Source organism: Acomys russatus, chromosome 1 (assembly GCF_903995435.1).
Source record: "Acomys russatus chromosome 1, mAcoRus1.1, whole genome shotgun sequence".
NCBI lineage: Eukaryota > Metazoa > Chordata > Mammalia > Rodentia > Muridae > Acomys > Acomys russatus.
Window position 1 is genome coordinate 13968707 of NC_067137.1, and position 18569 is coordinate 13987275.

Consider the following 18569-nt stretch of genomic DNA (forward strand, 5'->3'; position numbering starts at 1 on the left):
AATGATTTATTAGAATTAAATTACCTACTATATGGACAATTTTACACAGTATTTACAATACTGACACTCCGTGATAGTAGCGACAGACAGTATAAATGAAGATTCTTAATTCTATACAGTTGTATCTACTTTATCTCATTCCTAATAGTTTTCTTTTGAAACCTTTTATGATAAAAATTTAAGCCTATATAAAAGTAATAATGCATGCGCATCATTTTAGGTTTTTGTAATCATGAACTTGAACTCTATCAGTTGTCTTTCCTCTATAATCTGACTATCCCATACCTTATTTGATGTTTGGAAGTAAACTCAGACATATAAGTTGCATCAGTAAGTATTTCAGGATCTTTTTCATATACAAAAATTCTAGCAGTTCCCTTGTGTTTTACAATATCTTCTAGTTGACCTATTTTTAAAAGTTTCTTCAAGTGTGTTACTCGGTTGAGGTACGCTGTGAATGCCTGTATTTAGAGTGTTCTTAGCCCTCCGTCTCTCTTTTTTTCTGGCACTTCATTTGTTGACAAGACTGATGCTGGTCTGGCAGGTTCCTGCTCTGGACCTGAAGGTTTCGCTCCAGTGTAGTTGATGTTTCTTTGTCCTGTGCATTTTCTGTAAGTTGTTAATTGAGTCTACAGACTAGATTAATGTCAGTCAGTGTTGGGTTTTTCTTTTTAAATTTACTTTTCTTTTGGCAAGGGCAATTCATAGATGATGATGATGATGATGTATCCTATTATGTAATTTTTTTGTTTTATTTATTTTTTGAGACAGGGTTTCTCTGTGTAGCCCGGGCTGTCATGGAGCTCACTCTGTAGACCAGGATGGCCTTGAACTCACAGAGATCTGTCTGCCTCTGCCTCCTGAGTGCTGGGATTACAGGCGTGTGCCACTGCCACTTGCCCAGCTGTAATATTTTTTAATAGAACATTTTTGAGTCTTTCCTAAATTCTGGGTGCTCTTGGTTAGTTTTTACTCTTGATATATATTTACTATTTTACTCATTATAAGTGAAACATTATAACTTTAATATGACAGGCTGCCTAAAATTTAATTTATATTATTTTTGCTAATGTGAGCAGCAAACAAAGCTTGATCTGAATTTTCAGAATTTTGAATCAGTGAAAACAAAAAATTTAGTTTCTCTCCTTTGTCCCCCAAATATAAACTAAGGAGATGAGACGCTGATGTTTAGTGGCCTCTGAACTATTTTCTTCTCTTTCTTTTCTGAGAGTTTGATTTTGGAACTGAAATTAATTTTTCAGTCTTTCATATGTTTTCATCTACAGAACCTATATTAGTGTGAATGATTTTAGCCAGAAAATTTTGTTATGTAATCCTGAAGTTACAGAAGGTAGGAATGGGTGAGGTGCTGTAGGTACAGAAGGTAGGAATGGGTGAGATGGAGAAGTTTACAGAACATTGTTTGATATCCTTAGTGTAGTTTTTTATGAGGGCCCTTTTTGATTGCAAATTATGAATTCCTAGAACATGTTCTTGTATTGTAGCTATGTTTCACTTTTTAACCTTTAAGCTTCAGAATATATGTACTGCCTTTTTGGGTATTATAAAGAATTATGGTACCCTTGTAGTATTTCAGTTTTGGGTATCTAAAAGTCAGGTGTGGAATATCAGATTATTGGAATTTTAGAGATTTATGTTTTTTTTTCTTTTTTAAAAAATATTTTTATATAGTTTTATGTGCATTGGTATGTAGGTATTAGATCCTTTGAAACTGGAGTTAACAAACAGTTGTGAGCTGTCATGTGGGTGCTGGGTGCCCAGGTCCTTTGGAAGAGCAATCAGTCCTCTTAACCAGTAACTGAGCCATTTCTGCAGCTCCAAGATTTAGGTTTTTTTATTTTTATTTTTTACTTTTACATATACATTTGTTTATTACACATATATACAATAAACTGCATACAAGAAGGACTACAGAACCATTAGGAATTGTGTAAATGTTACATTCGTAGTGTTTTGCCTATTTGTATTTGGCAACCTTGGAGGAAACATCTTTCCTGTCTTGGTGAGTCTACAACTCTGAATGTAGTGTGAGGTTCTTGTTACTTTAGCTGGGAGGCCTCTGTCTAGTGCTCTCTGTAGTTGTGGGCTCACATGCTTTCCTCTGCTCTCTTCTATTGTGTTGGGTTTCCTTAAAACTACTTTTTGTTGTGGAGTATTCCTCTGTTGTACAGAAGCTTGTTAATGTCGTATGATTCCATTGTCTATTTTGGTATTTTCCTTTGTTAGAATTTCTTTTTAGCTTTTTATTGGTTCTTCATGAGTTTCGCATCATGCACCCCAATCCTACTCATCTCCCCCTTCCCTTGTATCCAACCCTGCCCTCTCCCTCCAAAAAAGAGGGAAAAAACTCTGATTGTGTAAGCTAAAGTGTGTCACAGTGTGTCCCACAGTGTACCCCTTTGTCCACACTTAGTGAGTGCAAATGTTCATTGCAGTGACTTGTTGCTCTGGTACGAGGCCTCTGGCTTCTGCCAGTCTATAGGTACTAAAACCTTACTGGGACTCCTTGGATGTCCTACTGTTGCCCTGTGTCATGGCGGTCCTGTAGTTTTGGGTCCGTAGGACTGACCCCTTCACATACTCCAACAGTTAATCTATGGGGTAGATGTTGGGGTGGACCTAAACAAATGTTTTCTTCATTAGGTTTTTGGGTTCTTTTTGGTTTTGAGACAGGGGCTCATGTGGCCCAGGATAGCCTATCACATCTCGTTTTATGTGGTGCTGGGGATCCAACATCGGGCTTCCTCATCATAAGCAGGAGTTCTGCCTACTGAGACATGCTACCAGCCTCATTGTTGGAATTTTTATGATGATTATTAAGTCTGATTATATTAAAATTTTGCTAATATTCTGCTAATCCATGAGCAAGATCTTCCTGTCTCCTAATGTTCTCTTTAGTTTCTTTCCTTGGTGTTTAAAAGGTTTTAATGTAGAGATTTACTTCTTTAATTAGGTTTGTTCCTAAGTGTTTGTTTAGTTGTTGTACTATCCCCCTGACTTCTCAGCATAGTTGTCATTGTGTGGGAAAGCTGCTGAGTTTTGTGTGTTCATTTTTTGTCAAGCTACTTTGTTGAAGGTTTTCATCAGTGCTTTCTAGTGGAGTCTCCAGGGTCTTTTTTTTTTTTTTTTTGGTAAAGGAGCATCTTGTCTACAAATGAGAGGGATTTGCCTCATCCTTCCTTTTTCACTTGTGCCCTTTCTCTTACTGATTTAGTTAACTCGTCAATGGCTACCAAATTTGTCCAAATCTGATTTAGAAGATGTGCTTTGACTTCCCCCAGTTTGGTATGATATTGGTATAGGTTTGTTCTATGTGGCCGTTATTACACTGGAGTTTTTCTTCTATTTCTAGGCTCTTTGAGGGTCTTAGATGATGGGATGTAGGACTTTGCCAAAGGCCTTTCTGTGCCTCGTGAAATGGTGCAGATGATGACTGGCTAGGACCTTCATTCTTTCTTTTCATTTTACTTATATCTGATTTTTAAAAACGTGATTTATATATTTTTATGTATACAGTGCTCTGCCTGCATGTACACCTGCACACCAGAAGAAGGCATTAGATCACATTATAGATGGTTGTGAGCCACCATATGGTTGCTAGGAATTGAACTCAGGACTTCTGGAAGAGTAGTCAGTGCTCTTAACCTCTGAGCCATCTCTCCAGCCCTTATATGTGATTTTTTTGAGATAGGGTCTTGCTATCAAGCCTAACCTAGTCGTGAATGTGCATGAATTCTTCCGTCTCAGTCTCCTAAGTGCTGGGATCACAGTGCTCATTTTCCAGCTTTATCTCCTACTATACTTCTTAACCCTAGACAAGAAGGGGGTGCGGGGCTGGAATTGGCTAATTGTGCCTTGTCAACTTTACATAAATCTCTGTTAGGTTTTGCCCTGCAAGGCAGGCCTTTGTTACAAGGACTGTTCTGGGTGTATGTGATGGAAAATAATTATTTCCCCCTAGTGAATTTAAAAATGGCTGTTTTTCTTCAACCTGTGCCTTGAGAACTTTGGAATTCTGTGAGGAACACCTCTAGAGGATCTGCCTCCAGGCTTCTCAATTCAGTCTAGGCTAACTCATTCTAGCAGTTTGAAATTGCATTTTTGCATTACTGCACCATTCCTGCTAGTGAAACTCAGTTGTGGGGCAATACTTGGCCTCTTAGGTTTTGGGGTTGTATTTTGCTTGTGAACTTTTTTTGTACAAGGAAAAGAAAGTCATAATTTTGAGTAACGTTTTTTCTTATAAGAACCTGTAAAGACTTTAGCTTTTACAAATGAGCCTGAAACTGAAAGTCCAGTGGAAGATGCAAGTCAGATCTTCTATGTTAGACACCAGTTCCGTAACTGAAACTCTCCCCTTTCCATTCTAGCAACACTTAAAAAAAAAAAAAAAAAAGCAATGCCCGCAGCATAAAATTCACTGTGTTAGCCATTTTCAAGTGTACAGTTCAGTGACGTTGCGTTCAAACGTTGTTGGTAGCAGTTACTATCTTTCATTCAGAATTTTTCTACCTTTTTGTTTTGAAGCTTAGAAATTTTAAGATACTAACCTATTTCCCCTCCTCCAGGCTCTGGATGCCAGCATTCCTCTTTCTTTACTTGTCTACTGTGCCCATCTTTTAGGAGTAGAAGTCATGCAGTGTTTACTTCTTTTTTTGTATCTGGTTTATTTGACTTAGCCAAGTGTCTTCATGGTCAAGAGTACTATTCAAGATGAGCTTTAAAAACAAATTGACACAAGTTTCTCTTTAGAATGTACTCAAGTTGTTTGCATTGTCTTGTGTCTGAGCTTGTGCCCTGGGACATTCATAATTTCTGTTTGTAGAGGAGTTGGACATGAGGCAGTTGGGTGCACAGATAGTAAGTAGTTTTAAACTGTGGAAAGTTTAAAGGAGTTCCAGGACTTCGTGCTTTCACGTAGTCACTGGAAAGTACTAAACTACAGTAGGAGGTTAAAGTGTACAAACTATTTGTTCTGTCTGTTAATTTGGACTTTATGTAGAATTAAGATTTTTGTTTGTGATTATTTCTGTGGAAAATGCCTTATAATGAGGGATTATCTCCTTAATTTGGGGCCATAGTTCCACCTAACCATTGAGTGTGATGAGTGATAGCTTTTAGGTTTGCCCAGTTTCACCATCATGGAAGGAGCAAGTCTGCTGACAAAGGGAAGCTGGCATAGTGTGAAGTTTACCAGCTGTTAGGCTTTGTTATGAGGAGCATTTCCTTGTCATAGGAGAAATGTGAATTTCATACTCTTTAGGTAGAGTTTTTGCTCATAAATTGTGTTATGTAGGTAAGTCTTTTGGGTCAGAACTGCATTTATTGCTTGATGACCCTTAAAATTCAGACACAAAGTTTAGGTTAGACTGCCTTTTGCAGTTGAGAGTCACTTTAAAGATCTTGTGCTTTCTACCATGAGGAGCAGGGGTGTCTCTATAGTGGCAAATGGTACCAGATTAGTGCTTTTTGAATTCCAAAGTTTGCTTTTAATAAATTTTGGGAGGAAATAGGGTCGTTAAAAGCAAGACAGCTTCCAGAACCCACTTGAGGGCAAGAATGTTTTTGTTCATTTAGAGAACTCTAGATTTTTAACAGCCTTCAGAATTTGGTAGGAGGTCAGTAAATATTTGGTCACTGAATTAACTATTTTTCGAAAGCCTTCAGTGTTGAGTATGTTAGAAAAATGATAGATTTTTTTTTTGTGTTTGAGAATTTTGTTATCTAGAATCCTTAATTTACTTTTATCTTTTTTACTAGACAGAGTCAACTAAGAAGAGATTACACATAGCGATCAATCTCTGTGAGACACTAGTTCTTTTTAGGTTCTTGGAAGACATGGGGGTTTACAAGTATGTTATAGGTCTGTAACTTTTGTCTTCTTTTAAACTTTATATTTAACTGGTTTTGTCCTTATTTCTAGCAATAGAACAATCATATTTCTTTTAAGCCTGAAGTCTATATTCTAAAGAAAGCATATTGTATTTTATAAGTAAAGCTTTTTATTCATTTAATGTTGTTAATGCTTCCTTATAAGCTGGGCAGAATGAAGCAAAACTACAGTTTTTAGGAACTTGCATTTTCATATAGGAGACACAGAAGCAAGGCAACATATTGAATAAAAATAGATTCTCTGAGAACAGATTCTTTTAACTTATTTGTGTAAGTTAAACTAGAAAAAGGGACCTCTCCAGTACCAGATTACTTTGACATTGTGGGGAAGTGAATAATAGTTCCCTACCTAGAACACTTCCTTCCTCCAGTGCTAACAAGGGTTTGAGTCAGGGCCAGATGAGCTAAACAGCATGCGTGCAGGGTTTGTTCATCATTTTGCTGTGTTAGAAACACGAACGTCTATGTGTTTGCTTGTGTGGGATCTGTTTGGAATACTGGGAACAGAGATTGGGAAAATGAAAGATGTATTGTTACGTACTAGATCTCCAGATGGCCTTACAGGTTGTGTGAAAGCCATAGATATATTTTCAGAAGATAGAGACATTTCTTGTGAAAAGTAACTGACATGGAAAGGTGATACAAAGAGTCCAATTTGAAATATCTGAGATATAGATAGGACTTTTTTTTGGTCTATGGGTATCATTGAATTTCTAAGCCTTGTGAAGGGTACTTTGTGAAACACAAGTCCAGAAAATACTGTGAGTGGAGTTGTACGGTGTGGTTTTCTTGTAACCAACAGAAACGAGGGCCTAAGATAAAGTATTGAAGAATGAAGACAGTAAATGAATGCAAGAGAATTTTGTAATGCACAGCATTGGTAACTTACTGGGAATGCAGTTCCGTGGAATAGTAATAGACTGTGTTCTCTCAGATGGTAATTGAGTATTGCTTTGTTTTGTTTTTCTACTCTGTATGGGCTTTCATGAGTTACATCATCCCTCATTGCTCTTGTCTTATGTATCTCTCCACCTCTAATGTGGGTTTTGTAATTTGTTTTGGATTAGAGATTCAAGTTTATTTGAAATACTTTTGAAACATAGAGATATGTAGACCTTAAAATATAGGTATCTTGACATATGGCAGAGTTAGACATTTATATCACATATTTAATACTCTAGACAACATAGTAACTCTTTATAATGTTGATGGTGGTGGATATTGCGCCAAGGCAGGGCTTTATGTGTATAGGCAAGTGCTCTCCTACTGGACTACACCTCAGCGCCATACTGTAGAGTTACAGTAGGTGTAGCCCTGTGACCTGAGGTGAAAGATAATATGTGTCTGCCCCTCCCCCCTCTCCTCCTGCCTCTTCTTTCCACCCCTCCTTCTCTCTCTCTGTCTTTCCTGGTGATGAGGACAAACAGGGCCTTGGCCTTGTTAGGCAGATATTTTACCATTAAGCTAAATTTTCAACTCCAGGTTCTTTGTTATGGTAAGTTTCTCAAACATAATTCAAAATAAAATAGTAATAGTATTATGAACTGCAATGTACCTGTACACATTGGGAGTCTTGTTTCATCTGTTTTCTTTGTGTGTGTGTTTCCTGGACTGTTTTAAAGCAGTTGACAGTAAGGTACATCTTTTCATCACAAATATTTAGATATCTTGTAGCTGTTATATATTTTTTATATATTGAAGTATATTTTTTCAATTATATTTTTCTTGCACAAAAATGTCATTTCTTGTGCTTTTTCTACTTTTCTTTTCCTTTAAAAAATTTTTTAGTTTGTATTTATTTGCTTGTTTTCTAAAGAGGAAGAAGACAAGGAGCTGGATGAGTGGGGAGGTAGAGAGGATATGGGGGGAGATAGGAAGAGAGAAACCATGATTGGAATATAGTATATGAAAATTTATTTTAAATAAAAAGTGTTTATATACATTTAACATTAACTCATGGGGAGTACAATTTGGGTTCAGATATCTGTTTGTTTCATAAAGCCACACACCACCCTCCAGACCAGATTGCTTGAATCAGGTTCCAAACAAGTCTTACTTATTTTTAAAAGACAGTCCCAGCAGTGGGAAGTGCTGTTGTATGTACTATTCTAGGAGAGGGCTGCTGTCCTGACAGGCCTGCTGTCGGAAACTTGGTTTAGTGTTGTGTACAACAACATACTGAGTGTTAGGATCTTACACAACAGCTTCCCAAAGGGGAAGAGTATATGTGTGTAATCCACTTCCCTAGAAGTGCAGAGTATGCGGGAGCTTGAACTGGCTTGACAGGCCTGATTGGGAGGCTGTTCTTCTGCACTCCGCACAGGACTTGAACTGTTGGGACTGTTTGCATGATGCTAGATTGCGTGTTTTATCTCTTTGGACATAGGCTTCTCTTTTATAAGATAGGGAATGGGTGACTTAGAGGTTTTGCAGTTCCTGCTTTGGTGTGTTTACATTTATCTTTGATTTTAACAGGATTCTCAGAGTTGGATTGGTGGAAACAATGAACCATTGACTGGCTTTACATGGCGAGGGGGTTGCGAAAGAGAAACAACAGGCATACAAGTCTGGAATGAAGTGTTTGTGATTGACAGACCGAATGGAACAAAAGTAAAATCCTGCTGACACTTTGCTATTTTCTCCTGTATTTTTTTCTTGAGCAATTTTCTAGTACTAAAATTTAAAACAACACAAATCTGTTAATGTCAGTTAATTTTAATGATTAGTATGTTAAAATATATAGTATATAAATACTTTTCTTGATTTAATTATTGCTTTGAATTTTATCATTTAGTGTATTTTTTTTTTGTAGGCATTCTTTTACTTTTGTAGGTGATTCTTTTACTAAGTATTTTAAACTTGCATATTTCTAGGTGGCTGTGCTGCTAATGGATACCCAGGGTGCCTTTGATAGCCAGTCAACCATTAAAGACTGTGCAACAGTGTTTGCTCTGAGCACTATGACTAGCTCTGTCCAGGTAAGTGCTGTGATCAGTTCATACAATAATCCTACCTTTGTGCAACCTCCACAGAATGCGTTTGATTGAACAAAAAGTAGATTAGAAGTTAAAGAGTGCTGGTGGTATTTCTTATTACTTATTTGCTTTTCTGTGTTTGCTTTTTGGCTCATGATGTAAAACTATGTACTTTGAATAGATATTAAGGATGAAGTTAAGCCGCCTTTGCTTTATTTATTTTTCTCATCATAGAATCAATTTTATTAGTTCTTTGAGAAGTTTATTCAGTGTATTTTGATCATATTTACTCCCTTCCCCAACTCTTCCCACATCCACCCCCGCTTTCCTACCCATCCAACTTTGTGTCCTCATCTTTTCTTTTTCTATTATTTTTTCATACAATTTATTTTGATGTTTTCCCCCCTCCTCCAACTTTGCCAGGTCCTCCCCACGTCCCTACCTACTCACAGTGTCTTCATTTTAAAAATACCAGCAAATCATTAAGTCCAGTTTGTGTTATTGGCGCGCATATGGTGTGGTGTTCATACATACATTGGTGCAAGCATTCATACACATAAGCTGAAAATTAATAGATCTTTAGAGGAAATGATACAGGCAATATCTATAATTAAAATCAATCATGTGACTAACCAAAAACAAAAAAAACCACCAAATAATTAAATGGCAACCGAGTTTTCTATTTGGTTTCTCTGGCCGTTTGATTATTTGAATTAAAGGAAATAAGAATGTAAGAATTTACTTTTGGTTTTGGGGGGCAAGGTTTCTCTTTGTAACTCTGGCTGTCCTGGAACTGCTCTGTATACTAGGCTAGCCTCAAACTTAGAGATCTGCCTGCCTCTGCTTTCCCAGTGCTGGGCTTAAAGGTGGGCGCCACCACCTGTCAACAGTGAAATGTACTTAGTTTAGAAAGCCCAAGTGATAGGAGTTTATAGCACTCTAATTGTACTTGTCCTACCAAGTCCTCCTCTCTTCAAGATAGTTTATCACTGTATAATCTAGAGTGACTGAGTTGAGGTGACATTCATCATTTTGTATTTCTTTTTTTGGGGGGAGATCATTTGTGTTGGTATCTCCCTGGCTCAAAAATTAATGATTGAAGTATGGTCTCCTACATCTTGCTGGTGATAGTACACCAGGAAGGATATCTGAATATTCTCCTACAATGAGAAAGTGTCCTTATCAGTGGTAGTTCATAGGCAATACTCTCACCATGTCTTGAAACTTTTGAGATGCTTTTTAGTAATGTCTGAAACATATAAAAAGTCTCATTTAATTCCCTTTTCCCGTCTTCCACAACTTGAAGCACATGAGTGGGAAGAAGACTGGATATTACTGTGTGCAGAGAGTTCTTTTCAGCCTACTTGCTGTTAAGGTCAAGGATATCTGCCACTGCTCTAAGAGATGCTCTTGAGGACCCTCAGAAATCTTTTTGTTTTTGTCCTGCCTTCCCCCCCCGCCCCCCTTTGTGTAATAGCATGACTGAAGATCCTGAGAGGCAGCAGAAGCCATCTTTTTCTAGTTCTGTTTCACATTTTAGCTTTTCAGGTTAGCTGATGTTAGGGCTCCCATCTCTTAAACTATAATGAAGGAATTATCTATCCTAAACTTTGTTTGTTGCAATTACTTTTGTTTATATAACTTTTTGATAGTAGGAGATTTGATTTTGGACAACTTACACCACTCAGACACATTTTTATCTATAAAATGAGGATTTTACTTATTCTGCCTGTCTCATACATAGTTGTGTATTATAAGAGATGAGATCTAAAAGAAATAATGCATTTAATAATAAAATATAGTGTATTAGTATGTATATCTTATATATTGTTCTTTTGTGAGGAGGTGTTAATGGTACTGATGTGTTGTGTTATGTATGCCACTGAGCTACAGTCCCAGCCCTCAGTAGTACTTCCAACAGGCCTTTGAAAGTCGTTTTCTTCCTTAAATAAGTGTGGCTTCCAGGCATGGTGGTGTACTTTTGTAACCTCAGCCTTTGGGCAGCTGAGTTAGAGGCCATACTAGGCCACATAGCAAGAGATGAAAACATTTTCTCTTTTGAGCTGGGAGACAGATAACACATTGATCTTGTTACTTTTTCAACAGATTCTTAGGACTTACTGAGTACAAGGCAGTATACTGAGACCTAATAGTCTAATACAACAGGTGCCATCTCTCTTTATTCTTACAGTCTACCCCTTGCAGAAAAGGGTCTACACCTGTGTTCTAAGAGTTTAAGACTACATGCATGAGAGTAAACTGATTATGTTGTTACCCTTTTGGATTTTAGGTACCTTGTTTGGGTAATGAGTGACTAAGCATCCCCTTTTGGTGTTTATCCTCTTGACCTCTCAAGCTTGTCTAGATCAACACTGAGTTCCATCTGAGAGGCTGTGTCTGTGGGTGTCTCTGGAGCACCTTCTTTTCTCCGTCTCTGTGAAAGGATTGGACCTGACAAACCCTCTGCAGTTAGTTAGTTCTCTCTGAGAACAGAGAACATCCATGATCAGTTCTGTTCTATGTCTTGGAAAGCCTCCAGAAAATTCTAAATAGGGCAAGAGTGCCACCTACTGTTATTTTTACTAGTTTCTACGGCCTGGTAAACATTTCATTTCTTAGGCTCCTCATCAGTTCAAGTAGAAAGGGACCATGCCTTGCGTGAGAATGCATGCCAATAATTGCAGCACTCTGAAATCTTAGGTCATGAGAGGCAGAGGCAGAAGAGTCGTAAACCAAACAACCAAAAACCCAGAACCTACTGAATGAATATATATTCTGTACCAAGAAAAAACATTTTTCCAAAAATGCCCTCACGTTCACCAATAGACAATCACAACCTTTATTTCCCCCTGGCCTGGACCTCACTGTGTAGTCCAAGATGGCCTTTGATTCCATCTGGTTCTTTTGCCCTGACCTCACAAATGGTGGGATTTCAGGAGTGCATCATCACACCTGGCTTCAGCTTGTCTTTTCTTTTTAAAACAACCACGGCATAACATTAAAGAGGCTGAGAAAGAAGGAAAAAAAGCACACAATACACTTAGTCCATGAGTACGTGTGCATTCATGACTTCCACTGTTTCCATTTAGTGAGAAAATGCTTTCCATGTGCCACTGGTTAGAATAGTAGCGAAGTGCTTAATTTGTGGTGAGGTCTAAAATGACCTTCCTTACTAAAAGGGAATTTATACTCATTAAAACACTAATAAAAACAATACATTTTGTTTTAACAGGTATATAATTTGTCTCAGAATATTCAAGAAGATGATCTTCAACACCTACAAGTATGTCTTAGAGAATGCATGCCAAAGTATTAAACTTAATTCTTTCTTATTGTAAATTCAGGGTTAGAAGCCTATAATGTTTTTTAGTTTTGTATGGCTTTAAAGAAATGGTTGATTGCTTACCTAGAGGACATTTCTGATAGGTTTGATTCACTAAATGTGATGCCTGACTTTGAGAAAAAAAAAGAGACTGACATTTACTACTGTGCTCTATAGATGGTTTTATAAATGACTTCTTTCAGTCTCTTTGGCGGCATTATTTTAAATAACCTGATTTAATAGTTATTTACAGAATATGGAAGACTTGCAATGGAAGAGATCTACCAGAAGCCGTTTCAGGTAAGAAAGTGTTTTAGCACTTTAAAAATGTTGGGGTGAGAAGCCTCAAGCCCAAGGACCCCACAAGCTCATTTAGCACCAGAGTCAAAACAAAGCATTGGCAGAGCGTCATCAGCTTGCTACTAGCTGAAGCCTAACAGGGTGGGAAACGAAGAAATGACTCTAGGTTAATTTGCAATGTTTTACCTTGGCAGAGGGTGTTTTTTTAAATTGGATGCTGTTTAATTCCAGATCTTACAGTAGAGAATTTAAGACAGTATGACAGAAGTATTTTACACATGATAAACTATTACAAAATGTTACATGTTTCCTTTTTTTGTGATGTATTGCCCGTTGAAGTCACTACCCCCTGTTACTCTTCGTTTCCTATAGGCAAGCTGAGGTGGTTTAGTTTTTTTGAAGCAACTAGTTTGCAGGCTACTATTCCTACTGTTGACTCAGTTGCAGTGAGTAGGAGAGAATGATCACTGTGTTTGCCTGTTGGTGTGCGGAGTTCTTTCTGTGTCATGGATTTTCTACTGATTATAATATTAGTGGCATTAATTAATTTTGCCTCATTTTTATCTGGCACTTCTCGTTTTAGGCAATCACTTGTATGAAATAATTGAACAGATCACGGCTTCCTCTTGTAATTATATGGGTGGAATATACTATATTTGGCTTATATCAGCTAATCTAAAATAATTTATCTATCTGGGAAATATTTGCCAATGTCTGGGATATTTTTTTTTTCTACAGATACTTCTTATCCGCCATTTTCTTTTTTTAAAATTTATTTATTTTATTAATTTATTCATATTACATCTCAATGGTTATCCCCTCCCTTGTAGCCTCCCATTCCTCCCTCCCTGCCATTTTCCTCTTACTCCCCTCTCCTAGGACTGTGACTGAGGGGGATTACCTCCCCCTGTATATGCTCATAGGGTATCAAGTCTCTTCTCGGTAGCCTGCTATGTCTGGGATATTTTTGATTGTCACAGTTTTGAAGGATATTTAACGCTACTGGCATGTAATGTAGAGGCCAGAAACACTTCACTATAATGTAAAGAGCAGCCATTTACAAGTAAATTATCTAGTTCAAAATGCCAGTAGTGCTGAGAAATTAAACATTGTATGGATAAAACATTTATGAAAATGGTCTCTTTAATACCAAATCTCTAACCAGTATATAGTTAGGAGTCTAGAAGTGTAGTTGTTGTAGTCACATAGATTGATTTAAAGTGATAATCTAAGTTCCCCAGTATAGTTTTTGTTCATTTTTGGCTTTGTACGGTATTATTGTGCCGATGGCTCTGTGTGTGTGGTAGAGTTCTCAAGTGGAGCCGAGTAGCTGGTGCAAGGGCTGGGAACTTGCCTTAGATGGGCTGTTGACTAGAACCACAAGGAACATATTCATTGTTTGGTTACTGTAACCATTTTTATTTTAAAATTTTTGGTGCTGGGGATTGGACCCCAAGAATGACAGTCATGTGTTCTATCCATTGAGCTACTTGTCATAACCTTATTAAGGTTATTTATAGAAGGAAGTTTTCAGTATATTTAGGTTTTTGTAAGAAGTGATTTGTATTTTTTTCTGTATGTAGACGTTAATGTTTTTGATTCGAGATTGGAGTTATCCTTATGAACATTCGTATGGTTTAGAAGGTGGAAAACAATTCCTTGAGAAGAGATTGCAGGTAAGCCCCATTGTCGGGAGAGGAAAGGGTGTGCCTCAGCCAGTCAAAGGAATGGGCTTCCTGGACTACCCTGACATTACCAATTCACTTTGAGAAACAATTATTCCTCTGTCTCTCCTTCTCTCTCTCTCTCCCCTACCAATATTCAAATATTCAAAGACTGATATTTTTGAAAGTGACTACTATTGTTGTTGTTATTGTGTGTCTATGGTGTGTCAGGGTGTATACATGTCACAGTGTATGTATGAAAGTTAGAAGACACCTTTGTCCCTGCCTTTACATGGATTCTTGATATCATACTGAGGTCATCAGGCTTGCATGACAACCACTTTACATGCTGAGCCATCTAGACCGTCTAGAACCCAGCTATCCTTAATCCTATGCAGTATGTTTCACACAGCATTCCTGGAAAATGACCTCATGAACAAAGTCATGATCCTTTATCCCGTAAGGCACTTTCCTGCGGGAATACTCAGGTGTTTCCAGATTATATTTCCACATCTAGAGGACAGTGGAGAGAGATCTTTGTGTTATTGTGCCAGGCTCAGAAGAGTTTGTTAGTGATATGGTACATTTCATTTCTCAGCCACATTCAAGCACTTGGGGCCCGGTATGACTTGCTTATTCTTTTTTTTTCCCAGGATTTATTTTATTTATTATGTACAGTGTTCTATTGGCTGTATGCCTGCATGCCAGAAAAGGGCATCAGATTTCATTATAGATGGTTGTGAACCACCATTTGGGTGCTGGGAATTGAACTCAGGACCTCTGGAAGAGCAGTTAACCTGTGAGCCATCTCTCTAGTCTGACTTCCTTATTCTTGAAATCAGATTAATTCCTAGATTATTTGAAAGGCATTTTCACACCTGTGAGATAATTTATCAGTTTTATTTTTTCTGGTTACTTAGGAGAAATCAATATGTAACGTATTAGTAATGCTAATTAAACACGGAATTATGTACTTCGATGACAAGGTCTTATTATAGTGATATATCCAGTCATAGAATTGTGCAAATTTTAAGTGCAGCTTGATGAGTTTGTGAAAGAATCATAGATGTATAACTTGTGCCCAGAATCACCTAATTCCATATGCTTACCTCTCTAAAACCTCTAATCACTTTTAACAGATTTTGTTTTTGTATTTCATATGAAGTACAAAAAGGATCACAGCGATCCACCAACTTCTGCCTCCCTAGTGCTAGGATTAAAGGTTTGCATCACTATGCCTGGCTCAGAATGTATTCTTTTGTGTCTTATTTGTTCAGTATTTTGTTCCTGAGATTAAACTATATTGTTGCATTTAGTTTATTAGTTTATTTTTATTACTATACAGTATTTTACTGGTGAACAACTGTCTTTCATTCTGTTGATGGATATTTACTTAGTTTGCAGGTTTTGTGACCAGTGAATGTTTTGTTAGAATGGCCTTTAGAAAAATATTTGGAAGACTGCACGAGTTAATTAATGCCTAGACATGCAGGCAGGGAATATTAACATTGGCATATACTTTTAATCCTATTACTGAGGAGGCAGAGGCAGGTGGATCACTTATGAGTTGGAGGCTAGCCTGAAGCTACATAGAAGCCATATAGAAGGTTCCAGGACAGCCAGGGTTACATAGTGAGACACCCTGTCTTAACAATACCTCCAAATCTAGACATGTTAGTAATTATTTTTTTTAAAAATTAAGGCTTTTCTTTCATGGGCTGGTAAGATGGTTTAGCAGGTGTAGAAACTTGTGTCTAAGCCCAAAGACCTTAGTTTCTTGTGCCAGGACCCGCATGATGGAAGGAGAGAACAGTTCTTGAAGTTTAATCTCCACATATGTGCTGTAACACACATATACCTTCCCCAACCTATATACATGCGTACACACAAAAATAAATAAAATATAGTAAAAATGATTTTAAAAGCATGTACTTAAAATACATAGCAGTCGCTTCTTAAAGATCGGATGATTGGTATAAGTAATAGATAACTGAGAGCACTGAAATTCGTACTCTGTTTCGACTGCCCTGGTGCGCGCGTGCGCTCTCTCTCTCTCTCTAATTATGTGTCTGTTTGTGTGTCTGTCTATATGTGCATCTGAGTGCAATGCACTTGGAGGCCAGATGTGTGGGGTGCCGTAGAGCTGGGGTTACAGACGCTTTGCTGGGACCAGCGCTGGCTCTGCAAGAGCAGTGTGTGCTCCCAACACTAGGCTACCCCTCCAGCCTCACTGTAGCTCTGACTGGACTTTTCACTTTGCTCAGAGGCTGTCTTAATCTCAGGCAAATTAATGTCCGCTTCTTTTGGCTTCAGTTTGTTTAGTGTTATTTTGACATAAGTGCTTTAAAGGCAAATTCTTTATTAGTTTCTAAGTCACAATCACAACTTACTAGTCAAGTATTAGGTGTTATAATTAGTTATTTGTCTATTTTTGGATTTCAGACAGCTTTCTCTAAGACAAAATGTCTTTCGAGTTGATAAAAGTGACTAGAAATAAGCTTGCAGTGGAAGTAAAGTAGTTTGAGTCCCGTGTGCATGTGTGTGGTTATGTATGTGTGTCCTTCTTAAAATTAAAAAATCTTCTTACAGCCTCCCTCTATTTCTTCTTCCAGGTAAAACAAAACCAGCATGAAGAGCTGCAGAATGTCAGGAAGCACATTCACAATTGTTTCTCAAATCTGGGTTGCTTCCTTTTACCACATCCTGGTCTCAAAGTGGCTACGAACCCTAGTTTTGATGGACGACTGAAAGGTAGGTATTCCCATGCTAAAACTACTGCTAGTTAGCAGCTGAAAGTTTGTATTATATTCTGTTTTTGAGATTATAATGTAATTACAGCCTTTCTCCCTTCTTTCCTCCTTCTAAGTCCTCCCATGCACCCTTTCGTGCTTCTTTCAAATTCATTTCCTCTTTTTTTCATTAATTGTTGTTACATGATACATGTATGTGTATATACATATCTGTTTCTAAATACATATGTGTGGTTTTGTCCTGGACAACCACTTGGTTTGCTCCTCCTCGAGGAGGACTATTTCTCCCCCTCTCAGCATTCTTTAGTTGCCTGTAAGTGTTTCCTTATTCTATGTTAGCGGTGTGATTGCAGTGTTCTCTTGTATTGGTTCTAGCTTGCCTTTGGTTGCTTGGCCACTCCGTAGCATACTGATGAGCTGTTTTAATGTGGTCTTGCTAAGGCCTCATGTCCTGAAGGCTGAGAGCCTTTTACAACTTCTCTGATTACAGTCTGCTAAAAAAAAAAAAAAAAGCTTCACTGTTTTATTGAATTGATGGACTCAGAATTTCTCTTTCAAGTGTCCATGTGCGTATGTCTGTGTGTGTGTACTTCAGGATTATTTAAGTATAATGGCAGAGCAGATGAGATTGATATGATTTATACAATAGGTAGAAAAATGCTCTACTTGCTGGGCGTGGTGGCGCATGCCTTTAATCCTGGTGCTTGGGAGGCAGAGGCAGGCGGATCGCTATGAGTTTGAGGCCAGCCTGGTCTACACAGCAAGTCCAGGACAACCAAGGCTAAACAGAGAAACCCTATCTCAAAAAACAAAAAAACAAACAAAAAAAAAAAAAGAAAGAAAAGAAAAACAGTCTACTGAAATTTTATATAGTACCCTGTATGGTTTGCTTTTTTTTTTTTTTAACTATAGAATTCATTTTGAAAAACCACCATTTGAGCTAAAAAAAAATTATGGGAGAAATGGGATAGAGTAATAGAGATTCCCCCCCCCCCGTAGGACATACGGCATATTTAGATGACATTTTTAGAAAAATGAATCTATTTAAGTAATAGATACTGTGTGCTCTTCATAAAATTTCATAAACTTGTCAGTGAGGATTTATTCGTGTGTTTGCACTAATATGTTGGCTAATTTTATGTCCATCAGATATCGATGAAGACTTTAAACGGGAGCTTCGAAATCTGGTTCCATTGCTCCTTGCCCCTGAAAATCTTGTTGAGAAAGAGATAAGTGGATCTAAAGTCACTTGTAGAGATCTTGTAGAATATTTTAAGGTAGGTGAATTCTAAGCCAGATGATGCTATCGCAAAAAGAAATGTAGGTAACTTTCAAAACATCTTTATGGACAAGAGGTTTACTTTCTAGAAAAAAAAGAAAAAAAAAAAAAAAAAGGAATATTTTTCTGCTTGAATTTGTTATATCCACATTAAGGATCCAGCAGGATCTGGCGCGATGGATGGGTCAGTTGTTAAAAGTACTTACACAATCGTGAGGACCCGAGTTCACATCCTAGACATCACAGAACAAGCTGGGCATCTCACGGGATTGTGACCTACTTCTAGAGGGTGAAGACAGCAGGAGTAGGGCTTCCTGCTTATCAGCTAACTGAGAAAATATGAGACCCCAGTTTAGAGAAGACCAC

At 37.6% G+C, this 18569-nt stretch overlaps 1 protein-coding gene across 3 annotated transcripts in view; it reads left to right on the forward strand.

Annotated features, from left to right (window-relative positions):
* Positions 1 to 18569, forward strand: part of Atl2 (atlastin GTPase 2) — a 48748-nt gene that overhangs the window by 21581 nt on the left and 8598 nt on the right. For all 3 annotated transcript variants that reach the window (XM_051165396.1, XM_051165356.1, XM_051165428.1), the window contains exons 3-9: positions 8389 to 8523; positions 8787 to 8891; positions 12121 to 12171; positions 12454 to 12510; positions 14094 to 14186; positions 16787 to 16925; positions 18074 to 18201. In XM_051165396.1, the coding sequence (XP_051021353.1) occupies positions 8389 to 8523; positions 8787 to 8891; positions 12121 to 12171; positions 12454 to 12510; positions 14094 to 14186; positions 16787 to 16925; positions 18074 to 18201 (708 nt within the window). The remainder of the gene's footprint in view (positions 1 to 8388; positions 8524 to 8786; positions 8892 to 12120; positions 12172 to 12453; positions 12511 to 14093; positions 14187 to 16786; positions 16926 to 18073; positions 18202 to 18569) is intronic.